This window comes from Canis lupus, chromosome 9 (assembly GCF_003254725.2).
Source record: "Canis lupus dingo isolate Sandy chromosome 9, ASM325472v2, whole genome shotgun sequence".
NCBI lineage: Eukaryota > Metazoa > Chordata > Mammalia > Carnivora > Canidae > Canis > Canis lupus.
Genome location: NC_064251.1, coordinates 19,674,809 through 19,698,613, shown reverse-complemented (window position 1 = coordinate 19,698,613; position 23,805 = coordinate 19,674,809). Strand labels below are relative to the sequence as shown.

General features: G+C 44.5%; 2 protein-coding genes across 9 annotated transcripts in view; one reads left to right on the top strand and one right to left on the bottom strand.

Moving 5' to 3' along the window:
* EFTUD2 (elongation factor Tu GTP binding domain containing 2) overlaps positions 1-19,352 on the bottom strand; it is a 45,428-nt gene extending 26,076 nt beyond the window's left edge. Inside the window, exons 1-8 of one of the 3 annotated variants that reach the window (XM_025440778.3) lie at positions 19,218-19,352; positions 15,098-15,206; positions 7,036-7,201; positions 5,816-5,894; positions 3,697-3,772; positions 3,143-3,208; positions 2,338-2,373; positions 394-484 (exon numbers count right to left, since the gene is read on the bottom strand). In XM_025440778.3, coding sequence (XP_025296563.1) covers positions 394-484; positions 2,338-2,373; positions 3,143-3,208; positions 3,697-3,772; positions 5,816-5,894; positions 7,036-7,201; positions 15,098-15,202 — 619 coding nt within the window. In that variant the 5' untranslated portion in view covers positions 15,203-15,206; positions 19,218-19,352. Of the gene's footprint in view, positions 1-393; positions 485-2,337; positions 2,374-3,142; positions 3,209-3,696; positions 3,773-5,815; positions 5,895-7,035; positions 7,202-15,097; positions 15,207-19,105 lie in introns of all 3 variants that reach the window. The other 2 variants (XM_025440779.3, XM_025440780.3) reach the window with 2 other exon arrangements.
* Positions 19,296-23,721, top strand: CCDC103 (coiled-coil domain containing 103). Of its 6 annotated transcripts, none has more exons than XM_025440789.3 (4): positions 19,296-19,434; positions 20,632-20,783; positions 21,332-21,464; positions 22,343-23,721. In XM_025440789.3, exons 2-4 carry the CDS (start codon positions 20,641-20,643, stop codon positions 22,793-22,795), a joined length of 729 nt encoding a protein of 242 aa, XP_025296574.1. In that variant the 5' UTR covers positions 19,296-19,434; positions 20,632-20,640; the 3' UTR covers positions 22,796-23,721. The 6 variants fall into 6 exon arrangements, with proteins under 6 accessions (XP_025296574.1, XP_025296569.1, XP_025296572.1 ...); XM_025440784.3 differs by lacking the exon at positions 19,296-19,434 and adding an exon at positions 19,497-19,653; XM_025440787.3 differs by lacking the exon at positions 19,296-19,434 and adding an exon at positions 19,531-19,653 and having other exon boundaries at positions 20,638-20,783.
* The last annotated feature ends 84 nt before the right edge of the window (positions 23,722-23,805 follow it).

Here is a 23,805-nt window from a genome sequence, read left to right as displayed (position 1 = left end):
TGACCTTTATGTCATTAGTTTGTGTGTAAACCCCATGGCCTCCTTCAAAAGACTAAGAATGCCTGAGGCCAGGGGCATGTCTGACTCACCCTTGTTACCAAGTGCCTAGGATGGGGCCTGACACAGGCTGAAATGAGTAAATGAATGAAATTCCCCCATATTTAAGTATTTTAGAGAAGAGCAAAGAGGGGAACAAAATAGAAAGCCTGGTGCACAATGCCTGCTAATTAATTAGGCAGAAGCAAAGGAGACTGTGGAAAACGGAAATTATCTCAATGAAAGAAGAAGTGAAGGGAATGTAAACACAACAATGAAACGCTGTTCTGTTCTGGAAAGAGTGAGAACACAAAAAACAAAGAGGGAAAGGTCCAGATAATAAAAGGAACATCCTACCCGGAGTGTCCATGATATTGAAGAGGTAAGATTTTCCTTTGGTATCTGGCAAGACCACCGTCACAGGAGTGCTTTTGATGCCAACACCTCTCTGAAAGTCACAAAGACAGAATGGTCAAGACTTCTTCCTATGCAAGAGGGCTTCCTTCTGCTCTTGGAGCTTGCCTATTGCTAGTAAGTTACATTGATGTCTCTCCTTGAGTATGATTTTTATCTAGACCTCTAACCAGAATGACCCTTGAAGACGAAATCTACTGGTGTTAAACATCATTTTTGCAAGAGTTTGGTTCAAATACTAAAAAAACAAAAATAAAAATGAGCAAGCAAATAAAGTAGGATTAACCTAACAGTGAATCCAGTGCCCTACTATCCCATCTTTATACACCGCCAACAAAAATAATAACTAAAGCATCGGGATGCTTGGGTGGCTCAGCGGTTGAGTGTCTGATTCTGGCTCGGGGTGTGATTCCAGGGTCCTGGGATCGAGTCCCGTGTGGGGGTTCCCTGCTTTTCCCTCTGCCACTCAACCACTGAGCCACCCAGGCGATCTATTGTAGGAATTCTTAATTAAACCTTGAAAAACAAAAAGTGTACACACACACACACACACACACACACACAAGCTATAATAAGAAGGACTCTTAGCTGGCTTAGTAGAACATGAGACTCTTTACCTTGGGGTTTGAGTTTGAGTACCATATTGATGGATGGAGATTACTTTTAAAAAAATCTATAGAGAAAAAGCTAGGGCACTTGGGTGGCTCAGTTGGTTAAACATTCAACTCTTGATCTCAGGATTTTTTTTTTTTTAATTTAAAGATTTTATTATTCATGAGAGACACAGAGAGAGAGAGAGGCACAGCCAGAGGGAGAAGCAGGCTCCATGCAGGGAGCCTGACGTGGGACTCAATCCCGGGTCTCCAGGATCACACCCTGGGCTGAAGGCGGTACTAAACCACTGAGCCACCTGGGCTGTCCTTGATCTCAGGTTCTAAGTTCAAGCCCCACTCTGAGCTCCATGCTGGGGGTGGAGCCGACTTAAAAAAGTTATAACAAAAACTGTAGCTGAACATATTAAAACACAATAGATAAAATGTTGATTACTTGTCATAAGCCTGCACTGTTCAAATTTCATTTAGTAAACCACACTTAAAAACTTGAGCTCTCCAGGCGGTTATTTAAGAAAAAGAGGTAGAAATAAAGGAGAGAGGAAAGACAGGGGTCAGGGAGTAGGGGAAAGATCCAGATAGGAAAAAAAAAAAAACCCACCAGCTGGAACGAGACAGCGATGTATGCTCACTGCTTTACACAGAAGAGAAGCACAAAGACAAAGGAACCTACTCTCAAAGAAAAACTACTCCTAGGAAAGAGATCATCATATAGATAGAATCATCTTCTAGATTTTAAGGATGATGTCATCTAAAAAATTCTGTTGAGTTTCGGTATAACTTACAGTGTAAATTGTTTTTTAAGATTTTATTTATTTATCTGAGAGAGAGAGCATGAGCAGGGGGAAAGGGCAAAGGGAAAGGCAGAAGCAGACTCCACGCTGAGCCGGAATCCTGACTCAGGGCTCAATCCTAGGACCCTGGGATCATGACTTAAGCTGAAGGCAGACACTTAACCAACTGAGCCACCCAGGTGCCCCACTTACAGCATAAATTTAGACATCACCTCTTAGCATTTGCCCTACTGGGCCAAATTAAATCCAGTCAACAGCAGGAAGGTCCTCCCCCTACTCTGTGGCTTGCCTGCCCTGCTCTCTTTCAAGTACTAGATCAGGGGATGACTGGGAGAAGCAGCAAGATAAAGAGGTGTGAGGTGGCAATGAGAGAGGGGTGTGGTACACAGCAAAGTGTTAGCATAAAGGCTCCCCCACATTCCCTGAAAAACTCCTGCTGGGTTTGGTGTGAGCAGCAGTTAGATTTCCCCAGGCACACTTACCTCCTGCTCTGTGAAGAGGATGTCAGTGTAACATAGCTTGGAAAAAAAAAAAATGAAGTGCTGTTACCACCTGACTCCAGACTCCTCTCCCATACAAACCATCAATCACTTTCCCCCACCAGCTCCCAACCCAAGGGTTTCTGTCTCAGGAGGTTAGATGGAAGACAGAAGGGTATCCTACAGAAAAACCAAGGCCCTCTCAGATAGAAAATGCTCCCGGATGGATGTTTTTTTTTTTGGAGGGGGGTTGGGTAGGAGGGGGTCAGGGTGGTCCCTGAGGACCAGGTATGGCTGGAGAGAGCTAAATTCTATCAAATGCACTGAATCCTAAAGTAGTAAAGGGAGACACATCCAGCCTTTATGGAACCCCCCACACGTCAAAACACTCAATCTAGCAGACATGGAACATTTATTGCGCTGAGACCTGCAGCCACATTTGGCCTCATTCACAGGCATTTAAATTTATCACAGAAAACAACAAGGTCCAATTGTATTATATTTATAGAGTAGGCTATTAATACCATGACAGGAAAGAATAGGCTATAAAAGTCAGGATATATCAGAACAGAGGAAAGATCCCAAGTGCAGAACAGATCATCCAAAAATACTGCAGGTTAATATTCTCTAGTCTCCTAAGAAAGTTAAAATTACTTTCTTTAAGGCTATGAATAGAGATTACAATTATAAAGCAGCGCTTTGTAGGCGTCATTATTTATAATGAGAGTGAGAAGGAAGGGGAAGGAGAGCGACACCCCTGTATATTCTGAATGGTTCATCCTAAACCTTCCACAGAATTTCTACTTACATCTTGGTCATAGCGCTTCCTGATTTCCGGGTGAGTCTGCTCTATTAAACAATCTACGAAACACGTCTGAAAGAGAAGAGAAGGTTAAGATGTGCCAAGCACAAAGGAAAATCTACTCTACCCTTCCCTCAGTGCCCAAAACACCACCTAATTTAGGGATAAAGAGAGGAAGAGGAGAGCAAGGAGGATTATGGGACAGCAAGGGATTAATACTGAAGCCACTGAAGCCATAGGATTATCTTCAAATGAAAGATGAAATCTTTCTTGGACAAGCATTCCCCCAGGAAATGAAAACTTATAAAATGAGAGTAAGGCTCAATTTCTCCTCTTCTGTACAGATGTAGACACAAGGCTGCAAGTGGCTTAGAAACAGGCTCCATCCACTGTTCAGGAAAAGCTAGAATTTCATAGCACAGTTTCACACTAAGCATGGAGGTCCCCCATTATCAGAGGTCCATCATGATGGCCTCAAACCCCAACTGTGACTCTGAGGCCTGAATAAATGAGCAGAAACTAAGAGAAATCGTGTTCCAAGTAGCTGAAAGTTCTCTCACCTTGCCATGGTGGAGATGGCCACAGAGGGTTACATTTCTGATGAGCTCTGAATTATCCATCAGATCTGCCAAGAAGCTGAAAGGAGAAAGGAAAAGAGAAAAGGGACTAAGTGGTACAAAAGTGTTTCATGAATTTTGTCAGGAACAATTTTCAGACCAACTGGAGAATGCTCAGAGGCAGATGTGAATTTCTACATCTATATGGGTTTGGCTCTGGAAATGGAACAGACTTATCCATGACATGACACAACCCATGAAATGGGTTTCAAGAGCAAAATCATGAGATTTCAAAAGTAAGCAAGAAAGGCAAAACCAAATATAAGGACACATGCACGCACATACACCAGCACTGTCCCTTTCAAAATCCTCAGATTAGATACCACACATTTATTTCATTGATGCAAAGGGGATTTAAAATCACTTTGAGAGTTTCTCTTTTATTTTTTTAAAGATTAAAAATAAATTTTTTAAAAAATATTTTATTTATTCATGAGAGACACGGAGAGACAGAGACACTGGCAGAGGGAGAAGCAGGCTCCATGCAAGGAGCCCAATGTGAGACTTGAACCCGGGACCGTGGGATCATGCCCTGAGCTAAAGGCGGGCGCTCAACTGCTAAGCCACCTAGGCATCCCTAAAATTTATTTTAGAGAGAGAGCGAGAGAGAGCAAGCATGAGCGAGCAGAGAGGGGAGGGGGATGCAGGGGGAAAGAGACAAGCAGACTCCAGGCTGAGTGCAGAGCCTGATGTGGGGCCCAATCCCCATGACCCTGAGACTGTGAACCAAGCTGAAATCAAGAGTCAGACGCTTAACCGACTGAGCTACTCAGGCACCCCAGCTTCTCCTTTGAAATTGCCCTTAGAAAGAAAAAAAAAAGAAAGAAAGAAATTGCCCTTAGAGCTAGTTAACAAAACTTTTGAGAAAACTCCATCTCATTAATGATGCTGAGGAGTTCCATCTTGATCAGAACGGCACTTTCTTGCTTACCACATTAATTCAGAGGACTTTGACTCTTTGAAATATCAAGCCCACTTTAAAAGATTGGAGATTTTAAAAACCACCACTGAGAACACACAGGAATCTGAAGCAAGTTCTAAAGATAATTGAAAAGTTGTTTCAAAAATGGCTGAATGTTGGCAGGTGGGCTGACCATTTCAGAAGGGATCCCACTCTTTTATTTTTTTTAATTTCTTTCATTCATTCATTCATTCATTCATTCATTCATTCATTCTTCAAAACAAAGAGAGACAGACAGACAGAGGCAGGCAGGGGGAGAAGCAGGCCCCATGCCAGGAGCCCAATGTGGGACTCGATCTCAGGTCTCCAGGATCACACCCTGGGCCAAAGGCAGGCGTCAAACCGCTGAGCCACCCCGGGACCCTCTTTTTTTTTTTTTTTAATAGATTTTATTTATTTATTCATGAGACACACACACACACACACACACACACACACACACACACAGACAGGTAGAAGGAGAAGCAGGCTCCATGCAGGGAGCCAGACGTGGGACTCGATCCCGGGTCTCCAGGATCAGACCCTGGACTGAAGGTGGCGCTAAACCGCTGAGCCACCCGGGCTGCCCAGATCCCACTCTTTTAGACACAGTAGATTTCAACATGTTTAAAACAAAGAAAAGTTTCATTATCTAATAAATGAGTTCTAAGCACTTCAATATATGAGGACCTTACAAGTGCATTTCATCAATGAAAATATTTTCAGAAAGTCTGCAGTACAAAGAATCTAAAGTACTCTACACATGTAGAATATTTCCTTTCCATAATAAAGAGTTGTTATATTCCCCAAACAGCATTCTCACCAAGTCAAAATAGGCTCTGGTTGCCCCAACATTGATGATTACAATCCCCAGTTCTGTCTCAAAGGCCAGCTTCTAATACCCAACTAAAGAATTGGAAGAGAAAAGGCTGAGATCTGAAGGAGAGGCAGGAGAAAAGTTAAGATGGACTCTACACATTCCAGCAAACATGTATGCTCAAGGAAAATTCTGGCAAATTGTAGGAGAGGATTTTTACTTTTACAATTTACTAGGTACTTCAACCATAAACTACCTCCTACCTCCACAGAAAAATGAACCCACACTGAGACCTTATAACTTACTCCATTTCATACACCGTGACAGGTAACGTCTGCTCCATCAGAGTGAATTTCTTGGTTTTCACTGGCTTAATAATAGGTTCTAGGGGAGAAAAAAAGAAGTGATGTACAGGTTGGCATGAAACATAAAAATGCAGAGCCCCATTCCATTAGACGGAGCTTTCATTTTTTTTAAAATAAGATTTATTTATTTGAGAGAGAGAGCACGCGGACGAGCACGGGGGGGGGGGGGGAGAACAGAGTAAGAGGGAGAGAAAACATCTCAAGAGACTCCCCACTGAGCACAGAGCCTCACGCAGGGCTTGAGCTCATGACCCTGAGATCATGACTTGACCCAAAACCAAGAGTCAGACATTCAACCGACTGAGTCACACAGGCGCCCCTAGACTGAGCTTTCAGAATGTATGATATGTGACATCAATTTGTTATAATCAAGGATCACTCATACATTGAGATAAGTTCTGAGAATGCTGTCTGGCACAAGACAGTGAAGGATCTCAAACTGTGGACTAAAGGGTTTGGACTTCATTTTGTGGCAGGAGGGGAGAGGGACTGGATATAGGCTGAGGTCAATGTCAGTTCAAAACCTCTCCTTGCATTTATAAAATCTAACCACTTCCCAGAAGATCAATGAAAAGGATTAAAGAAGTGGAAAATCAGCACTATGAAGACTGGTTAAAGGAGCTGGGATTATTTGGATGGAAAAACAGGTAACACCAGAGGGAGACCTTAAAAAAAAAGTCTTTAAGTTGGGGCACCTAGGTGGCGCACTTAGTTAAGCATCTAACTCTTTTTTTGTTTTTTGTTTTTATTGAAGTTTGATTTGCCAACATATAGCATCTAACTCTTGATCTCAGCTCAGGTTTTGATTTCAGGATTGTGAGCTAAAGCTCCACACCGGGTTCCACACTGGGCATGGAGCCTACATAAAAAACAAAACAAGAACCAAAAAAACCAAAATAAAACAAACAAAAATAATCTTTAAGCACCTAAATAGATATTCAGTAAATAAGGAAGTAACTCCCATTTGCTTAGTAACAAGCTAAGAGTTATACTGAATATTAAAACAGGGTGGAAGGAATCTCAATCCAGAAACAGTACCTGAAAATAGTAGAGAGAAGCCAATCAATTCATTTACTGAACTTTCAACACTGCCGACAGCTATGAACTGAAGTTTTCTAGGATCCATCTCACCTCTCCCAACCCAGTGCCTCCTGACTTACCGGTGAGAGGCTGGGTATCTTCCTCCTGAACAATGGTCTCTACCTCGGGGCCATACACCTCCTCAGCTGTGGGGTAGTACTTCTTGTCCTCATGCAGCACCACCTCCATCCCAGGGTGGTCCTCATCATGATCTCCTACATCATCGTCATCATCGTCATCGTCCATCTAAGAGCAAGAGAGGGGAGGAGGTCAGGAGAGGTGTATATCCTTCCTTTTCAGTGACTGTCTACATTATACAAGTTAACAGCAATGAATCCCTGGGCTTGACAGCTTCTTATTTTGAGTTCTGTGCCAAGGAATCAGCAGGACAGGTCCTGTTCTTGCATGATCTTTCACAGTAAGCCATGGCTACCGATGGCTCTCCTGTATCAAGTTGGCCCCTTTTTAAACGTGGGCCACCGGACCACAAGTGGATTGAGATTGGAAAAAACAAATGGCTTATCACAGCACACCCTTTTAAGGGGAAAAATAACTTTCTTCAAGGGCAGAAGTCAGAAACCAGAGGTAGAAACTGGGAACAAGTCCATACCTTTTAGAACTGTTTTTGTTTTTAAAACATTTTATTAATTTATTCATGAGAGAGACATAGAGAGAGAGGCAGAGACACAGGCAGACAGAGAAGCAGGCTCCATGCAGGGAACCCAATGTAGGACTTGATCCCGGGACTTTCGGATCATGCCCTGGGCTGAAGGGAGGCGCTCAACTGCTGAGTCACCCAGGCATTCCCCTAGAACTGTTTTTGAAAAAGAACAGTTATGTGTCACCTTTGTGACACATAAATAACAGGTGTTGGTGAAGATGTGGAGAAACTGAAACCCTCAGACACTGCTGGTGGGAATGTAAAATGGGGCAGCCACTCTGGACAACAGTTTGGTAGTTCTACAAAATGTTAACCACAGAGTTATCATACAACTCAACAATTTCGCTAATATATGCCCAAACAAACGAAAATCTGTATTACACAAAAACTTATAAACAGATGTTCATAGAAGCATTATATATAATGGTCAAAAAGTGGAGACAATCCAAATGTCAATCAACTGAGGACTAGATAAATAAAATGTGGTATATCTAGACAATGGAATAATATTGGGCAATAAAATGAAGTATTTATGCCTGCTACAATATAGACGAACCTTGAAAATATGATAGCAAGTGAAGAAGCCTGACACAAAAGGCCACATGTTATATAATTCTGTTTAGATGAAATATCTAGAATAGGGAAGTCTATGGAGATAGAAAGTAGACTAGTGGTTGCCTAGGGCTGGGGGAATGGGAGAATTGCACGGCAATGGTTAGGGGGTACAGGGTTTCTTTCTGGGATGATAAAAGCATTTTTTAAAAAAGATTTATTTATTTATTCATGAGAGACACAGAGAGAGGCAGAGACACAGGCAGAGGGAAAAGCAGGCTCCACGCAGGGAGCCTGACGTAGGACTTAAGCCTAAGTTGGGTCTCCAGGATCAGGCCTTGGGCTGAAGGCAGCGCTAAACCGCTGAGCCATCCGGGCTGCCCTATTTATTTATTTTAGAAATAGAAAGTGCAAGTGAGCAGGGGAAGGGGCAGAGGGAGAGAGAGTCTAAAGCCAACTCCATGTGAAGCCTAACACGGGGCTCAATCTCATGACCCAGAGATCATGACCTGAGCCAAAACAAGAGTCAGAGCTTAGCTAGCTGACTGAGCCACCCAGTGCCCTTCAACAAATACTTATTGGACACTTACTATGTGCCAGGCACTTCTCCAGTATTAATAATATAGCAATGGGGGGGGGGGGGAAGAGGTGATGACATTTGAGGAAAAGTCTGAAGGAAGAGAGAAAGTTCTTCAAGTGGCTAAGGAAGAGTATTCTAATTGGCTGGAACAACAAATGCAAAGGATCTGGGCCAAGATTAGCAAGGAAGCCAGGATGGGAAGAACAGCACAGAAATGTGAAAGCCCTCAGTGAACAGAATGGATTTAACAGAGTGGATGAGACTGCCAGGGAGTGAGCCTACTAAGAGAAGAGGTGTGAGGAAAGGAGCCTTGGGGTCTGTTGACATTTAGAGGTCAAGGAGATGGGGAGGAACCAGCAGCAAAGATGGAGAAGGGATGGCCAGTGAGGAGAAGGAAAACCAGAGAGTTCCATAGAAACCAATGGAAGAGGGGATTTGAAAGAGAGTGTGATCAGGTCAGATGAGGTCAAGTGAAATGAGGACAGTGTCTGGGACAGAAGTCACTGATGAGCAGGGGACAGAACAGAAGAGGCAGAGGACAGAAATTAGCTTGAGAGAAAGTGGGAGGCAAGTATCAAAAACTGTTTTTGAAGTGTGCTGCACAGGGAAGGAGAGCAATAGGAAGGGGGAAATGGGATCAGTGTGTCTGTATGCTGATGGGGATGATCTAGTAAAGAGAAAATGGATACAGGAGAGGGGAGAACTGCTAGGGTGAATGTCTTGTGCAGGTGAGAAGAGACAGGACCTAGTTTCTAGCAGATAGACAAATCATTCATAAGAGCAGGAGGGAAGGCAAATAGCACAGATGTACAAAAGTGGGTAGAGGTATTGGTGGGAGCCCGTTTCCCTTCTCACAAATTCCAGCATGTCAACTTCTTTCTTAAAAAGAACAAAAACCCTCCAGTCGTGTGCTGACTGGCCACTTCCTACCATCCTTATGCTCTGCTTCTATTAATGTAGCCTGACCTTACATTAGCTCTTTGGATAGCGGTACCTATCCCACTAGCAGGGGCCCCCAAACAGCTATTAAGTTAGTTTCCTCCTGCCCCATCCTGCTGAATGCATTTTCCATCTAATTGGAGGATCTGGGCAGCCCCGGTGGCTCAGCGGTTTAGCGCCGCCTGCAGCCCAGGGTATGATCCTGGAGACCCGGGATCAAGTCCCACATCAGGCTCCCTGCATGGAGCCTGCTTCTCCCTCTGCCTGTGTCTCTACTTCTCTCTCTCCTCTCTGTGTATTCTCATGAATAAATAAATAAATAAAAATCTTAAAAAAAAATAATTGGAGGATCTGTGTAATAATTTCCAACTACTTGTAATTATTTCCAATTGGGTGTCCTGTCGGTAACTTGAACCTGACAAGTCTAAAATAAAACTATGCAAGCGTCCTTTTCTCATTTCTATTTGTCTGTTAATAACCACTGTTCCACTAATCATCCCACTCACCCCAATTTCTTCCCCCCAACTCCACACCTGTGCACCCTTCCAGTGTGATGAGCTCCTGGCCTCCTGATCCCCCAATTCACTAAAGGAAGGGCTCCAGCATCTTGTTTGATCATGTCACCTCTTCTTCCCTGCTCTCCACTCAGTGCCTTCCAGGGTCTCATCCCTCCTCTGTGCCTCACCCCTACAGCCATCTTCCAAAGACTACACTTTGGCAATTGGGAGGAGAAATCATTTCCTCTTAACACACTACCTCTGGACCCCCCACTCACTGCACTTCTTTCGAGAATGTCCTTCCTTCTTTCTGGTCTCCATTATCAAAATCCTATGCATCTCTTTACTATAATACATTTAGATAAAAAATGTTTTTTTAAAAAAAATCTGTGCATCCCCATGTGGACCAGGAGGCTACAGGAATGCTCATTCTAGTGGGGAGTATGGACTAGTCCTGGCAAGCTGAGGAGCAATCTGATTGCACTTAATAAAAACCCCTTTACTAAGTATAAACACATTAAGTATGTACATGATCCTGTAATCAGCAGTTCTGCTGACTCAAAGACATTTTCACATGGTGCAGGGGGTACATATCTGCGAATATCCACTACAGCATTATCTGTAGCAAGGAAAGGCTGGTGGCAGGTCACCTGGGTGCCCATCACTAAGAAAGTAATGCATACCAGGGATTACTGAGCAGCAGTCAGATGCCAGACCAGATAGACACACAGCACCAGAGATGGATCCTAAACCAAGTCACTTACCACAATGCTGGGTGGCAAAAGTGAGAAGCAGAATGATGCAGACAAACCGATACCACTTCAAGTACTTATATTACCAAAACCATTCACATTTTGTAGCTCATAAAAACAAAGACAAACACACACATGCTACAACAATCACTACGGTAATACATACATACGTATGAGAAAGAGATACAAAGGAATTAATAAATTAATTAAACAAGAGCAGAGACAGCACAAGCAACAATACTGAGGAGCATGAATGAGAGTGGGATGATATTAACATTCAGTACTGAGGTGAACACATGCACATAGGGCCTAAGCGGTCCTTTTTCTTTAAAGGATTTAACAACTTTAGTGAAACAGAATTCACATTCTACAGTTTACCTATTTGTTTGTTTGTTAAGCAGGCTCCTCGCAGGGAGCCCAATGTGGGACTCAATCCCAGAACTACAGGATCATGCCCTGGGCCGAAGACAGATGCTCAAATGCTAAGCCACCCAGACATCCCCACAGTTTACCCATTTAAAATGCAAAATTGATGGGTTTTTAGTATACTCAGAGCTGTGCAACCATCATCACAAACAATGTCAGATTTCTGTCACCCCAAAAAGAAACCTGTATCCTTTAGCAATCACTCCCCAATTCTATGCCCCAAAACAAAAGCAACCACTAATCACTCTGCGTTCTATCCCTACAGATGCCTACTTAGTCTTTGGCTCCACTATGAATGTCACTTCCTCAGATACCTTTCTTGGTCATCCCAGGCAGAAATGATCCCCCTCTTTATTAACCATTACTACAGTACTAAGTTAAAACTATCTGAATGGAGCACCTGACTGGCTCAGTTGGTGGAACCCACAACTCTTGGTCTTAGGATTGTGAGTTTGAGCCCCACACTGGGTGTGATTACTTAAAAATAAAATTTCTGGGCAGCCCCAGTGGCTCAGTGGTTTAGTGCTGCCTGCAGCCTGGGGTGTGATCCTGGAGACCCGGGATCGAGTCCCATGTCGGGCTCCCTGCATGGAGCCTGCTTCTCCCTCTGCCTATGTCTCTGCCTCTCTCTCTCTCTCTAAATGAATAAATAAATCTTTAAAAAAAAAAAAAAACAACTTATGAAACAGGGCAGCCCGGGTGGCTCAGCGGTTTAGTGCTGCCTTCAGCCCAGGGCGTGATCCTGGAAACCTGGGATTGAGTCCCACATCGGGCTCCCTGCATGGAGCCTGCTTCTCCCTCTGCCTGTGTCTCTGCCTCTCTCTCTGTGTCTCTCATGAATAAATAAATAAAACCTTTTTTAAAAAAGATTATTTATGATTATTTATTTTTAGATATTTTTTTATTATTACTAAGATTTTTTATTTATCTATTCATGAGAGACAGAGAGAGAGAGGTAGAGACACAGGCAGAGGGAGAAGCAGGCTCCATGCAGGGATCTGGATGTGGGACTCGATTCTGGGACTCCAGGATCATACCCAGGCCGAAGGCAGGCACTCAACCATTGAGCCACCCAGGTGTCCTAATCATAAATAATCTTATATGGTACTTGTCCATCCTTCCCGGCTTCATACTATAAATATTTTTTTGTACTTCATCTCCCCTGGTGAAAGTTGGTTCCTTAAGAGCAGAGATAGTGCCTCAGCTCTTTCCATATCATGATTCTTTGGAAATAGTAAGTGATTACAAATACTTAATGAATGGGAGGCCTAGGTGGCTCAGTGGTTGAGTGTCTGCCTTTGATTCCGGGCGTGATCTTGGAGTCCCCGGATCAAGTCCCACATCAGGCTACTTGCATGGAGCCTGCTTCTCCTCCCTTTGCCTATGTCTCTGCCTCTTCTCTCTCTGTGTCTCACGAATAAATAAATAAAATCTAAAAAAAAAAGAATGGGACCAAGCACAGATGCCTGAGGCATGTCACCTCTGGTGGTGATCCATTAATCAGCACTCTTAGGGTCTCACTGTTCTATCAGCTGCAATCTCTCCTAAATACATTATGACTCAACCCTGGTATTCTTCCCATAAGGACATCATAAGTTACAATGATTACCTTAGGAAAAGTGAAATGGAATAAGGACCAACAAGACTTTTTATCTATTTGATCTGCATGAAAATGTATTCAAATTGCTTGTAAAATGAAAACTATCATTTTAAAATATTTTTAAAAAGAAAAATCTGGCTTATAAAAAAATTAAAAACTTCAACTGCCTTGCTCAAATCAAGATACGTAATATCTAATCTACAGTATACCTCTGACCTATATCTCAATCTAGTAACCATACCAAGAAAATCATTTTTATAAAACTCATATGAGCTACTACCTAAGAGTTCAACAATCATTTCTTTTAAAATTCCTTCCATCAGGGCACCTGGGTGGCTCAATGGTTGAGCATCTCCCTGCAGAGAGCCTGCTTCTCCCTTTGCCCAGGTCCTGTCTCTCTGTGTCTCGAATGAATGAATGAATGAATGAATGAATGAATAAAATTCCTTCCATCATTTTTATCGTTGATGCACATCACACTAACTAGTTGGTAGTTTCTGATGCAGTGCTGTATCTCCATCTTTGAAAAGTAAAAAACTTGCCTGATTCACTTGCTAGCACCACAGTCACTCCCCAGTTTCTTAAAGATGACCATAATGGCTCTCTCAGCTTACCCCACCACTCCGACCCAGGAAATAATTCATCTGGGTCTGGAGACTTGACTACACCTAAAGCTGCAAGATGCTCTCTTTTACCTTACCTAGATGGCCTCAATTTTCTTCTTCTAGTGTTTATTCTATTTTTTTCTTATTTGAAGGGCTTTTTCCCTAATGGAGAAGACAGATGCCAACCAGGACTTTTTTTTTTTTTTAAGATTTTATTTATTTATTCATGAGAGACACAGAGAGAGAGAGAGAGGCAGAGACATAGGCAGAGGGAGAAGCAGGCTCCATGAAGGGAGCCCGATGCGGAACTCGATCCCGGGACTCCAGGATCACCCCCTGGGCTGGAGGCAGGCACTAAACACTGAGCCACCCATGGATCCCCTGTTCTGCTTTCCTGCTGTACTGTTAGTATCATGCCTCCACTGGTAAGTGGTAGGCCCATCTATTTCTTGTTCATCTTGTTCTGAACATTGCTAACACGTAAAAGCTACCTTTGATATCTTTTGCAAACTTTTTTTTAAGTTTTTTTTTAAATTTTATTTATTCATGATAGTCACAGAGAGAGAGAGAGAGAGGGGCAGAGACACAGGCAGAGGGAGAAGCAGGCTCCATGCACCGGGAGCCCGACGTGGGATTCGATCCCGGGTCTCCAGGATTGCGCCCTGGGCCAAAGGCAGGCGCCAAACCGCTGCGCCACCCAGGGATCCCATCTTTTGCAAACTTTAGACCATTTTGGACTTCATCTGCCATAGCTCTCCTGAAGGGAGTCAAAAGAATCTGTAGCCCACCCCCCTGCCTTTTTAATACTTATTTGAGAGAGAGAGAGAGAGAGCATGTGCAAGCATGAGCAGATGGAGAAGTAGACTCCCCACTGAGCAGGGAGTCCAAGGTGGGGCTTGATCCCAGGACGCTGGGATCATGACCCGAGCCAAAGGCAGACAATGACTGATTGACTGAGCCACCTAGGCGCCCCTGTACCTTACCTTTCTATTGCTTTTATTCATCTTTCAGGAGCTAAGCTTATGAAGAAGTTGCCAGTGCAGCTGCACTTGGAAAAACTGACTACCTTTTCTAAGTTGGTATTACTCATAACTGTCAAAAAGAACGTCAGGTTAAGTGGAAGGAGAGCTACTACCAGATGAACCAGAGATTGTATTACAAAACCACCCCACCTAGGGACACCAGGGTGGCTCAGTCCCAGAGTCCCGGGATCGAGTCTCACATCGGGCTTCCTGCATGGAGCCTGTTTCTCCCTCTGCCTAAGTCTCTGCCTTCTCTCTGTTTCTCATGAATAAATAAATAAAATCTAAAAAAATAAAAAAACCACCCCACTTATGCAACCAACTTATATCACCTTTTGGAACTTTAGTAGCTAAGCTTTTTAGGGGAAGCATAAGACCCCAACAAGTACTCATTTTAAAAGGTACAATGTGAGAGATGTCCACAGGATATTATGGGAACACAGAAGATTCAGTACTTTTTTTTTTTTTTTAAGAGAAAGAGATGAAAACAGCAATATATTTGTTTTACCTCATCGAGATCTTTGGTCTCTCTGCCCAATTCATCATCATCTTCATCAGAATCAAGCTCTGGTCCAATATAATTCCCAAACTCATCATACAAGTCAGTATCCATGATGCTAAAATTCAAGGAAATGAGGATTAGATTCTGACGAGGTAACTGAAGCTTCTACCCACAGCCCCCGTTTCTAACCTTATGGCTGACCACATCCCTTCACACATCTCTTCAGCTGGACCAATCTACTGACTGCTCCTCCCAAGGCCCTGTTCTTTCCCCTCCTCACTGTTTTACCTGTTGTCCCTGTTTACATTTTCTCCCACTCTTATAATACTAAAAAAAATTTAACTTAAAATAATACCGAGAAGTTGCAAAGTAGCACAAATAATTTTCTTTTTCCTAAATTACTTGAGGAGAAGTTGCTGACACAGTGCTTCATCACTCCCTAATACTTGAATGCAGGAGTTGGCAAACTATGGCCTGTGGCCAATCTGGCCTGCTGTCTGTTTTCATACAGCCCCCAAGCTAGAAATGCTTTTTACATTTTTAAATAGTTGAAAAATATCAAAAGAATATTTCATGATAAGTGCAAATTACATAAAATTCAAATTTCAGTGTCTATAAAAACAGCTTTATTGGAACACTGCCAGGCTCATTCATTTATAATGTCTATGGCTGCTTTCACACTGTTACAGCAAAGTTGAGTAGCTACAACAGAGACCATATGGCCCACAAAGCCTAAAATATTTACTATCTGGCCCTTGATAGAAAAAGTTTGCCAACCTCTGCTTTAATGTGTGTGATTCCTACAAACAAGGACATTTTCCCACATAACCGGAACACAACAATCAAAATCAGAAAATTAATAGTGATGCATTACTACTACCTAATCCACAGACTTCCATTATTAGAACAAACTGGGTTTTTGTTTGTTTTTTGTTTTTTAAGTAGGCTCCAAGTGTCCAGTGTGGAGCCTAAAGCCCAGCTTGAACTCATGACCCTGAGATAAAGACATGAGCTGAGACCAAGAGTCGGACACTTAACAGATGGGGCCACCCGGGTACCCCCAGAATGAACTGTTCTAACAATGTCCTGCACAGCAAGGATCCAATCCAGGATGACATGTTTGCATTTAACAGTCATGTGTTTAGTCTCCTATAGTCAGGAACAGCTCCTCAGTCTCTCCTTGACTTTTACAATGTGACACTTTTGAAGATTACAGGCTACTGATTTTTGTAAAATGTCCCTTAATTTGGGTTTCTCTGATGTTTTCTCATGATTGGAGTCAGGTTTTACATCACGGGCAGGAATATCTCAGAAGTAATGCGGTGTCCTTTTCAGTGCATCTCCTATTAAGTGGTACATGGTTTTAATCTATCCCTTTAGTAATGATGTTAATTTAATCACTTGATTATGGTGGTGTCTGCCAGGCTTTTCCAAAGTTACTTGCTTTTTTTTTTTTTTTTTTTTTGTAATTGATAAGTATTCTGTGGGTTCTCTCCACTTCAATTACTGAAATTCTATTCAAGTAACAATTCAAATGCCATCTCTTTAAGCTTTTCTAGATCCTTAGTTTCTCACTCCCCTACACTGCTATAGCCTTTTGTATCTTTTTTTTTTTTAAAGATTTTATTTATTTATTTATTCATGAGAGACACAGTGAGGGAGAGAGAGAGGCAGAGACACAGGCAGAGGGAGAAGCAGGCCCCATGCAGGAAGCCTGATGTGGGACTTGATCCCAGGTCCCCAGGATCAGGCCCTGGGCTGAAGGCGGTGCTAAACCGCTGAGCCACCAGGGCTGCCCAGCCTTTTGTATCTTAATCAACATTTAATTCTGCCTTGAATGGCAGTTAACTACTAATTACCCTCCCCAACAACTGTACAGTTTATAAGTAATAACAGATCAGAGGCAGAGTAAGGGTACGGCTCTGGAGTTGAAAGGCCTAGACTTGTTTTGTTTTTGTTTTTAAATATTTTATTTATTTATTTGAGAGAGGGAGAGTGCACATGAATTGAGGGAGGGGCAGAGGGAGAGCAGGGAGACTGACTTGGAGCTCCATCCTAGGATCCCAGGATCATGACCTGAACTGAAGGCAGACGCTTAACTGACTGAGCCACACAGGTGCCCTGAAAGACCCAGATCTGAATCCTAACTTTGTCACTTACTATGTACTTTCAGGTATGTTACTTCACATCTCCAAATCTATTTCCTCAACTGGAGAATGGAGTGAGTAATCCCCATTGCATAAAAAGTTATGAGATTTAAAACAGTCTATGTAAACAATTTATCACAGTCCCAGGCTCAGTAAATGTTAGGAAGCATTATTTTTTGGCCATTCTTGAATACAGGAACTCTGTGTTCCTTGTGCCTACTTGCCAATGCCCAGTATAGTACCTTGCATAGGAAGGAACTGGATAAATGTTAACTGAATGGAATATTTAATTTTGAGATAGTGATATTTTTTTTTTTTTGAGATAGTGATATTTATCTCAAGTAAAGGACTAGCTCCAAGGACTTAAATGTAAATTATTATGGTAACTTTCATTTGCAGAGATTCTTTTTACTTCCCAAGAGCTATCAACATCTGTGCTCGTTTTATTCTCCCAAGATCCATGAAGTGACTGCACACATTTTTATAAAAGGCAGCTTGTAACAAAGCAAGCTCGTTTCTGCTCCAGGGCCACTGCTCTTGAAATTCCCTTCCAAAGGGCCCCTGGGTGGCTTAGTCAGTTAAACAACTACCTTCTTCTGGGTTCGTGGTCTCAGGGTCCTGGGATTGAGCCCCATATCCTGCTCCCTGCTTGGCAGGGAGTCTGCTTCTCCTTCTTCCTCTGCTCCTCCCCCAGCTCCTGCTCACATTCTCTGTCTCAAATAAATTAAAAAAAAATTCTCTTCGGAAATGCTCTTCCTGGGATTCCTGAGTGGCTCAGTGGGTAAGTGCCTACCTTTGGCTCAGATTGTGATCCCAGAGTCCTGGGATTGAGTCCCACATCAGGCTCCCTGCAGGCAGCCTGCTTCTCCCTCTGCCTTTGTCTCTCTCATGAATAAATAAATAAAATCTTTTCTAAAAAAAGGAAATGCTCTTCCCATGGATATTTATACCTTGTTACTTCATTTCACTCAGGTCCCTACTAAAATGTCACCGGAGAATGTAACTCTAAAATAGTCCCTACTACACACACTTTCCAACCCCCACTTTCACTGTTTTTTTTTAAGATTTTATTTATTTATTTATTTATTTATTTATTATTTATGATAGTCACACAGAGAGAGAGAGAGAGAGGCAGAGACACAGGCAGAGGGAGAAGCAGGCTCCATGCACCGGGAGCCCGATGTGGGATTCGATCCCAGGTCTCCAGGATCGCGCCCTGGGCCAAAGGCAGGCGCCAAACCGCTGCGCCACTCAGGGATCCCAGATTTTATTTATTTATTCATGAGAGAGAGACATAGGCAGAGGGAGAAGCAGGTTCCTCGCTGAGGGGGACTGACCCCGGGACCACGACCTGAGCCAAAGGCAGACAGACGCTCAACCACGGAGCCACCCAGGCGTCCCTACTTTCACCGTTTTATTATTATTTTTACTAGTAGTACTAGACCCTCGTTCACATATTCAGGTCATTTTCACTCTCATTTCCCCAACTAAAATTTAAGCAAGGACTTTTTTTTCACTTGGAACTACGCTGGTACAAAATAAGACCTCCATAAGTATTTGTTGAATGAATGATTCCTACAGCGCACAGAGAAGACAGCTGACCTGTCCACAGTTGCACAAAACTAGTGACCAAATCTCACTGCAACTTCCCGCTATAACGCAGGCTCTCAAACGAATACAAAATAAAGACGAAAGGAGCTCGGTAAAGAAGGGGTGAAGAACGCACAGATGGAAGAGGGAGTAAGACAACGACCTCTGTCCAGGGAAGGGGTTTTTACGGACGATCAACATTTATGCCCTCCCTCCCCACGCTCCCGGAATAGAGGTATGTGCTGTCTTTCCTTTCCCGCTCCACGCCTCAGTTTACCCATCTACAAAGTGAAAGGGGCAGAAAGTCTACAATGTCTCTTCCAGACTGGACATTACTTCCCATCCCGCCCGGAGCAACTTTCTCCGCCGTTGACCGCGCGCCAGCTCACCTGCCGCCCGCTCGGCCTAAAGCTCCAAGTCCGCGCCCGAGACCGCGCTTCCGCCCCACGCCGCCGCACCGCTGCGCCCGCCGAACGGAAGGACCCCGCAGACGCCGCCGTCGCGTTGCTGCCCCGAGGACAGCCCTCTGCCTGAGGACCGGCTAGGAGGAATGCCGGCCGCGGATCCAGGAACCGGCGACGTGGAGTCGTAGGCCCCGAAGCCAAGGTGTGGGCTGCTCCAAAGAGACGGACGCCTGAGGAGGCACGAATCTGGTCAGGCGCCTCGAAGCCACCCTGAAAGGGGGCCTTCGGGATGATCACGTGGTCAGGCGGCTGGAGCAGTTGCTGAGCAACCACGGCTGCTGGGCGTGGTCTACGCCGAGCCGTGCGGTTCTGGTGGTGCGACTGAGTGTTCTCAAGGAAAGCAAGGGAATCTAGGCCTGAGGTCCTGGGGTGAAGGGCTGGGGGGCGGAGGGTTAGTTGTTCTCTCTCATCAATGACTGGGGAGGGCTCAGAACTGGACAGGAGCCGGGACACCTGAGTTCAGTTCCCGGCCTACCCAGCCCCTCCCCCTCCTGGCCTACTGCGCTGGGGTAGAGGGAAAAAGCTCTATGAGGTTGCTAGCAGACCTCTTGCTTCCCTGCCCCGTTGATGATGACACCACCACAAAATCTAGCTCAACGCACCGAAAGTCTGAGGTTCAGAGAGGTCTCATAGCAAGTAAATGGCAGAGCCACTACTAAAACCTGCATAGATGATTTCCCTGTAGAAAGGATCAATCAGCCTCACATGCAGAGGCCGCAGAAGTACCAGGGCAGAACTAAAGCCATTGCTCAAGTGACCTGTGCTCCAATTAGTCTGAACAGAGGGATCATTGAGCCCCTTCTCTGCCACTTCTGCGTGATTTCGTACTTAGTCCTTGCACCTGGTTTGGGTGAAAACTATCATTCCCCATGACAAAATTTAAATGATGGGTGAAATTTCATCCCTCGGCTCAGGAGCATAGTTAACAGTAGTTCTGCTTTTGTGGAAGTTCCTTTGTCATAGCACCTCACTATAGAGTGAGCCCATGTGGAAGAGAGAAGGGACTTAGTTCCAAGATCCAAATGTCGCCTCAGTGGAAGCTCCAAAATTGAAATGCTTTCAGAGGCAGAGAACAAAATTACCACTGGAAGCCGAACTGCAAGTAAGAACTCTGTGTTCTATTTCCAGTGACAAGTCTTAAGCAACTCCTCACTGTGCAACTCAGCTCCCCTCAATAAAGTAGTGGAGAATTAGATTGTTGTAACACCCTCCAAAATAAGTAGAAAGATATCCCAAAATAAGTGCTTTGGGATCATTTTGCAGGCTGGCAAAAAATGCAGACACGTCCTTCCCCCTGATACATGTCATCCACAGATGTCCATTCCCTTTGCCTTCCTAGAAACAGGCCATGGAAAGGAATGACATCATTGACTTCAAGGCCTTGGAGAAAGAGCTGCAGGCTGCGCTCACCGCTGATGAGAAATACAAACGGGAGAATGCTGCCAAGTTACGGGCAGTGGAACAAAAGGTGGCTTCCTATGAGGAATTCAGGTTGGCTTAATGCTGTTTTTCTCAGACCCTCCCATTACAATGGATGATACTGGGTAAGAGCATGTGCTTTGAAGTCAGACAATTCTGGTGTCAGTGCTGGCCCAGCCTTCTGCTACCTGTGTGATTTATTTTTCTTTAAGATTTTATTTATTTATTCATGAGAGACACATAGAGAGAAGCAGAGACATAGGCAGAGGGAGAAGCAGGCTCCATGCAGGGAGCCTGATGCAGAACTCGATCCTAGGACCCCAGGATCACGACCTGAGCCACCCAGGTGCCCCTACCTGTGTGATCTTATGCAAGTTATTTAACCTCTTGAAGCCTCTGTTCCTCGTGTGTAAAAGAGAATAACCTATTTTACAAGTAAATAAATTATTACATGTAAGATTTCAAGCACAATATCTGGCACATGGGGGGTGCTCAAAAACTGTCAGCCACTGTTGCTGTTAGGTTTCGCTGGTAGGTTTCACCTCTGTTAGGCAAAGTCCAGCCACCTCACATCCACAGATAGCAATAAGACTATGCTCCACTCTGTCCTTTGCCCACAGGGGTATTGTCCTTGCATCACATCTGAAGCCACTGGAGCGGAAGGACAAGATAGGAGGAAAGAGGACTGTACCCTGGAACTGTCACACTACTCAGAGAGGGACCTCTCAGGATGAGGCCACTGAAATCACCCAGGTAGGTGAGGCCTAGCCTTTTCAGACCAGTAGGATTCTCTGCTCTGAACCTCCAATCTGGTCTTCTTACAATACATAGTTCTTGTTAAACCGACAGAGGCAGGTTTCTGTCTCCAATTCCAGAAAGAAAAGCAACTAGCAGATGATGAGGGTGAGTTAAACTGGGCAGAACAAGTCAGAAAGGTGACCGGGCTGGATGGCTCAGTGGTTGAGTGTCTGCCTTGGCTCAGGTCATGACCCCCGGGGTCCTGGGATCAAGTCCCAAGTCAGGCTCCCTGTAGAGAGCCTGCTTCTCCTTCTGCCTGTGTCTCTGCCTCTCTGTGTGTGTCTCTCATGAATAAATAAATAAAAATCTTTTTTAAAAAAAGGAAAGGGAAAGGTGGGTTAGGCAGGTCTTCTCCACTCACTCCTTTGACTTGTGCTCCCAGATCAGATTTGAGTTGCTCTGCCCCCGGGTTATACAGTATATAGTGTAATGATCCTGTGGCAATGTTAAGAGAGAGACCCAGTCTGTCAGATTTTTAACACTTGCCTTGAATTCCTTTTTGTCTTTCTGAGGTGTCCAACCATCCCCTCTGCCCTGCTCAGAGTAAAGCCTGACTTACACTCATAGAACAGGGCTAGGTCCACATTCATCAATGGGAAAATCGTGGTACACCTGAGATTCTCATGTTCTGGGTTCCTTGGGCCCTCCTTCCCTATGCCACTCCCAGTTCCCTGATCTGAAAACCAGGTTCACAGGGACCACAGCCTACCCAGTGCTCAGAGAGCAACACTAGAGCTAAGATGAAAACCCACAGGCTCCCCTCGCTGTCACTGCCTTGTTGGCACAGAGCAGCTGGAAGAGCTCAGGACTTCCTGTCTTTCCTTGTGATCCAGGTGAAAACACTTTTCCAGCCTGAGACCTCCGCAGAGTTCTACCGTGATTGGCGGCGGTATTTGCGGAGTGGGCCAGAGCGCTACCAGGCCCTGCTGCAGCTCGGAGGTCCAAAGCTGGGTCATCTCTTCCAGACGGACGTGGGGTTTGGACTTCTAGGGGAGCTGCTGGTGGCACTGGCTGATCATGTGAGGCCAGCCGACCGGTTGGTGGTACTAGGGATCCTGCGCAGCCTGGCGGGCACCGGGCGCTTCACTCTGAACCTGAGCCTGCTGAGCCATGTGGAGAGAGAGAGCTGCAGAGGCCTGTTTCAGAAGCTGCAGGCCATGAGTGCTCCCAGATCCACAAAGGGGGGCTTCAGCCAGGTGGAGTGGGGTCTGGAGGAGCAGCCTGGTGTGCTCCAGGAGGAGGAGAGGCTCCTGAAAGAGCTGCTAGGGGTATACCGGGTGGATTGATGGGGTCAGTTGCCTTCAGAGGACCCCAGTGGCCCCTGAAAGCATTTTTTGTTTGTTGAAGGGGGCTCTTCAGGACTGTAATGAGAAGCCCACACCTAATCCCCTTCTCAACTTGGAATTTTCAGAGCAGATGCGGGAATAGAATCTTCCCCATTTCTCAGGGCACCCTGGAGGCTCAATATTCTGTACTATGTAGATCAACAGGATGGACAAGGGCCCAAGAACTTGAAAGAATTTTGCTTGCCATCCTTAGAGTCTACCAAGCCTCCCATAGGCCCTGAGAGATTAATGTGTGCCCAACCAAATGCTGGCTATACCCGTTGAAGCCTCTATTCAAAATAACAGTAGTAGTAGTAATAGTAATAATAGTAATAAATAAGAAGAGGAAAGAAAAGAAAAATAAAAAACAAATTCATTCATCTTCCATGGTAAACAAATACTGATCTCCACAGCTCTTAACAGGAATACCCCAAACCAGTGAATGGACATTTAATTGGCAAATAATCAAATGCTACCTCATTGAGGTATACTATTTCCTCAGGGGCTGAATTCCTGCGCTGGGGAGCCTGGGAAAGCCCCAAGCCATCAGCTTAGGTCTGGCCAGCCTCCCAGGCTTCAGATGGCCAGATATGCAGGCAGGTGGGTCTTCTTCAATTCCTGGATTAACCAAAGGGAAGACCTTTCCACTAACCAGGCAGGCAGGGCCTGAAGCAGGAAGGCAGAGATTTTCCTGTTCTGGCACCTGTGCCCTTCTCATTCCGGTTTCTCTTGACCCATTCTTGGGCGAGTGCCAGTGTTCTAGAAAGGGGAGAGAGGGCTAGGTTCTAGAATGGTTTTCCCTTAAGATCACATCTGGAACATGAGAAGGGCATCTTGTACATCAGCTGGGAATAAATTGCCTGGCCTTTGGCCACTTCCTCTGCAGATTCTTGCTTCTCTTCCTGGCTACTTAATCCTTTCTCATATAAATACCCACTCCTGGAAGTGATTTCTAGAAGTCCTGTAGGCCT

Bases quoted from the DNA above. Each gene is read 5' to 3' on its own strand.
- CCDC103 (XM_025440789.3), top strand. From the start codon at position 20,641: ATGGAAAGGAATGACATCATTGACTTCAAGGCCTTGGAGAAAGAGCTG. The intron at 20,784-21,331 runs GTTGGCTTAATG...CTTTGCCCACAG, and splicing joins GCTTCCTATGAGGAATTCAG to GGGTATTGTCCTTGCATCAC. The intron at 21,465-22,342 runs GTAGGTGAGGCC...CTTGTGATCCAG, and splicing joins AGGCCACTGAAATCACCCAG to GTGAAAACACTTTTCCAGCC.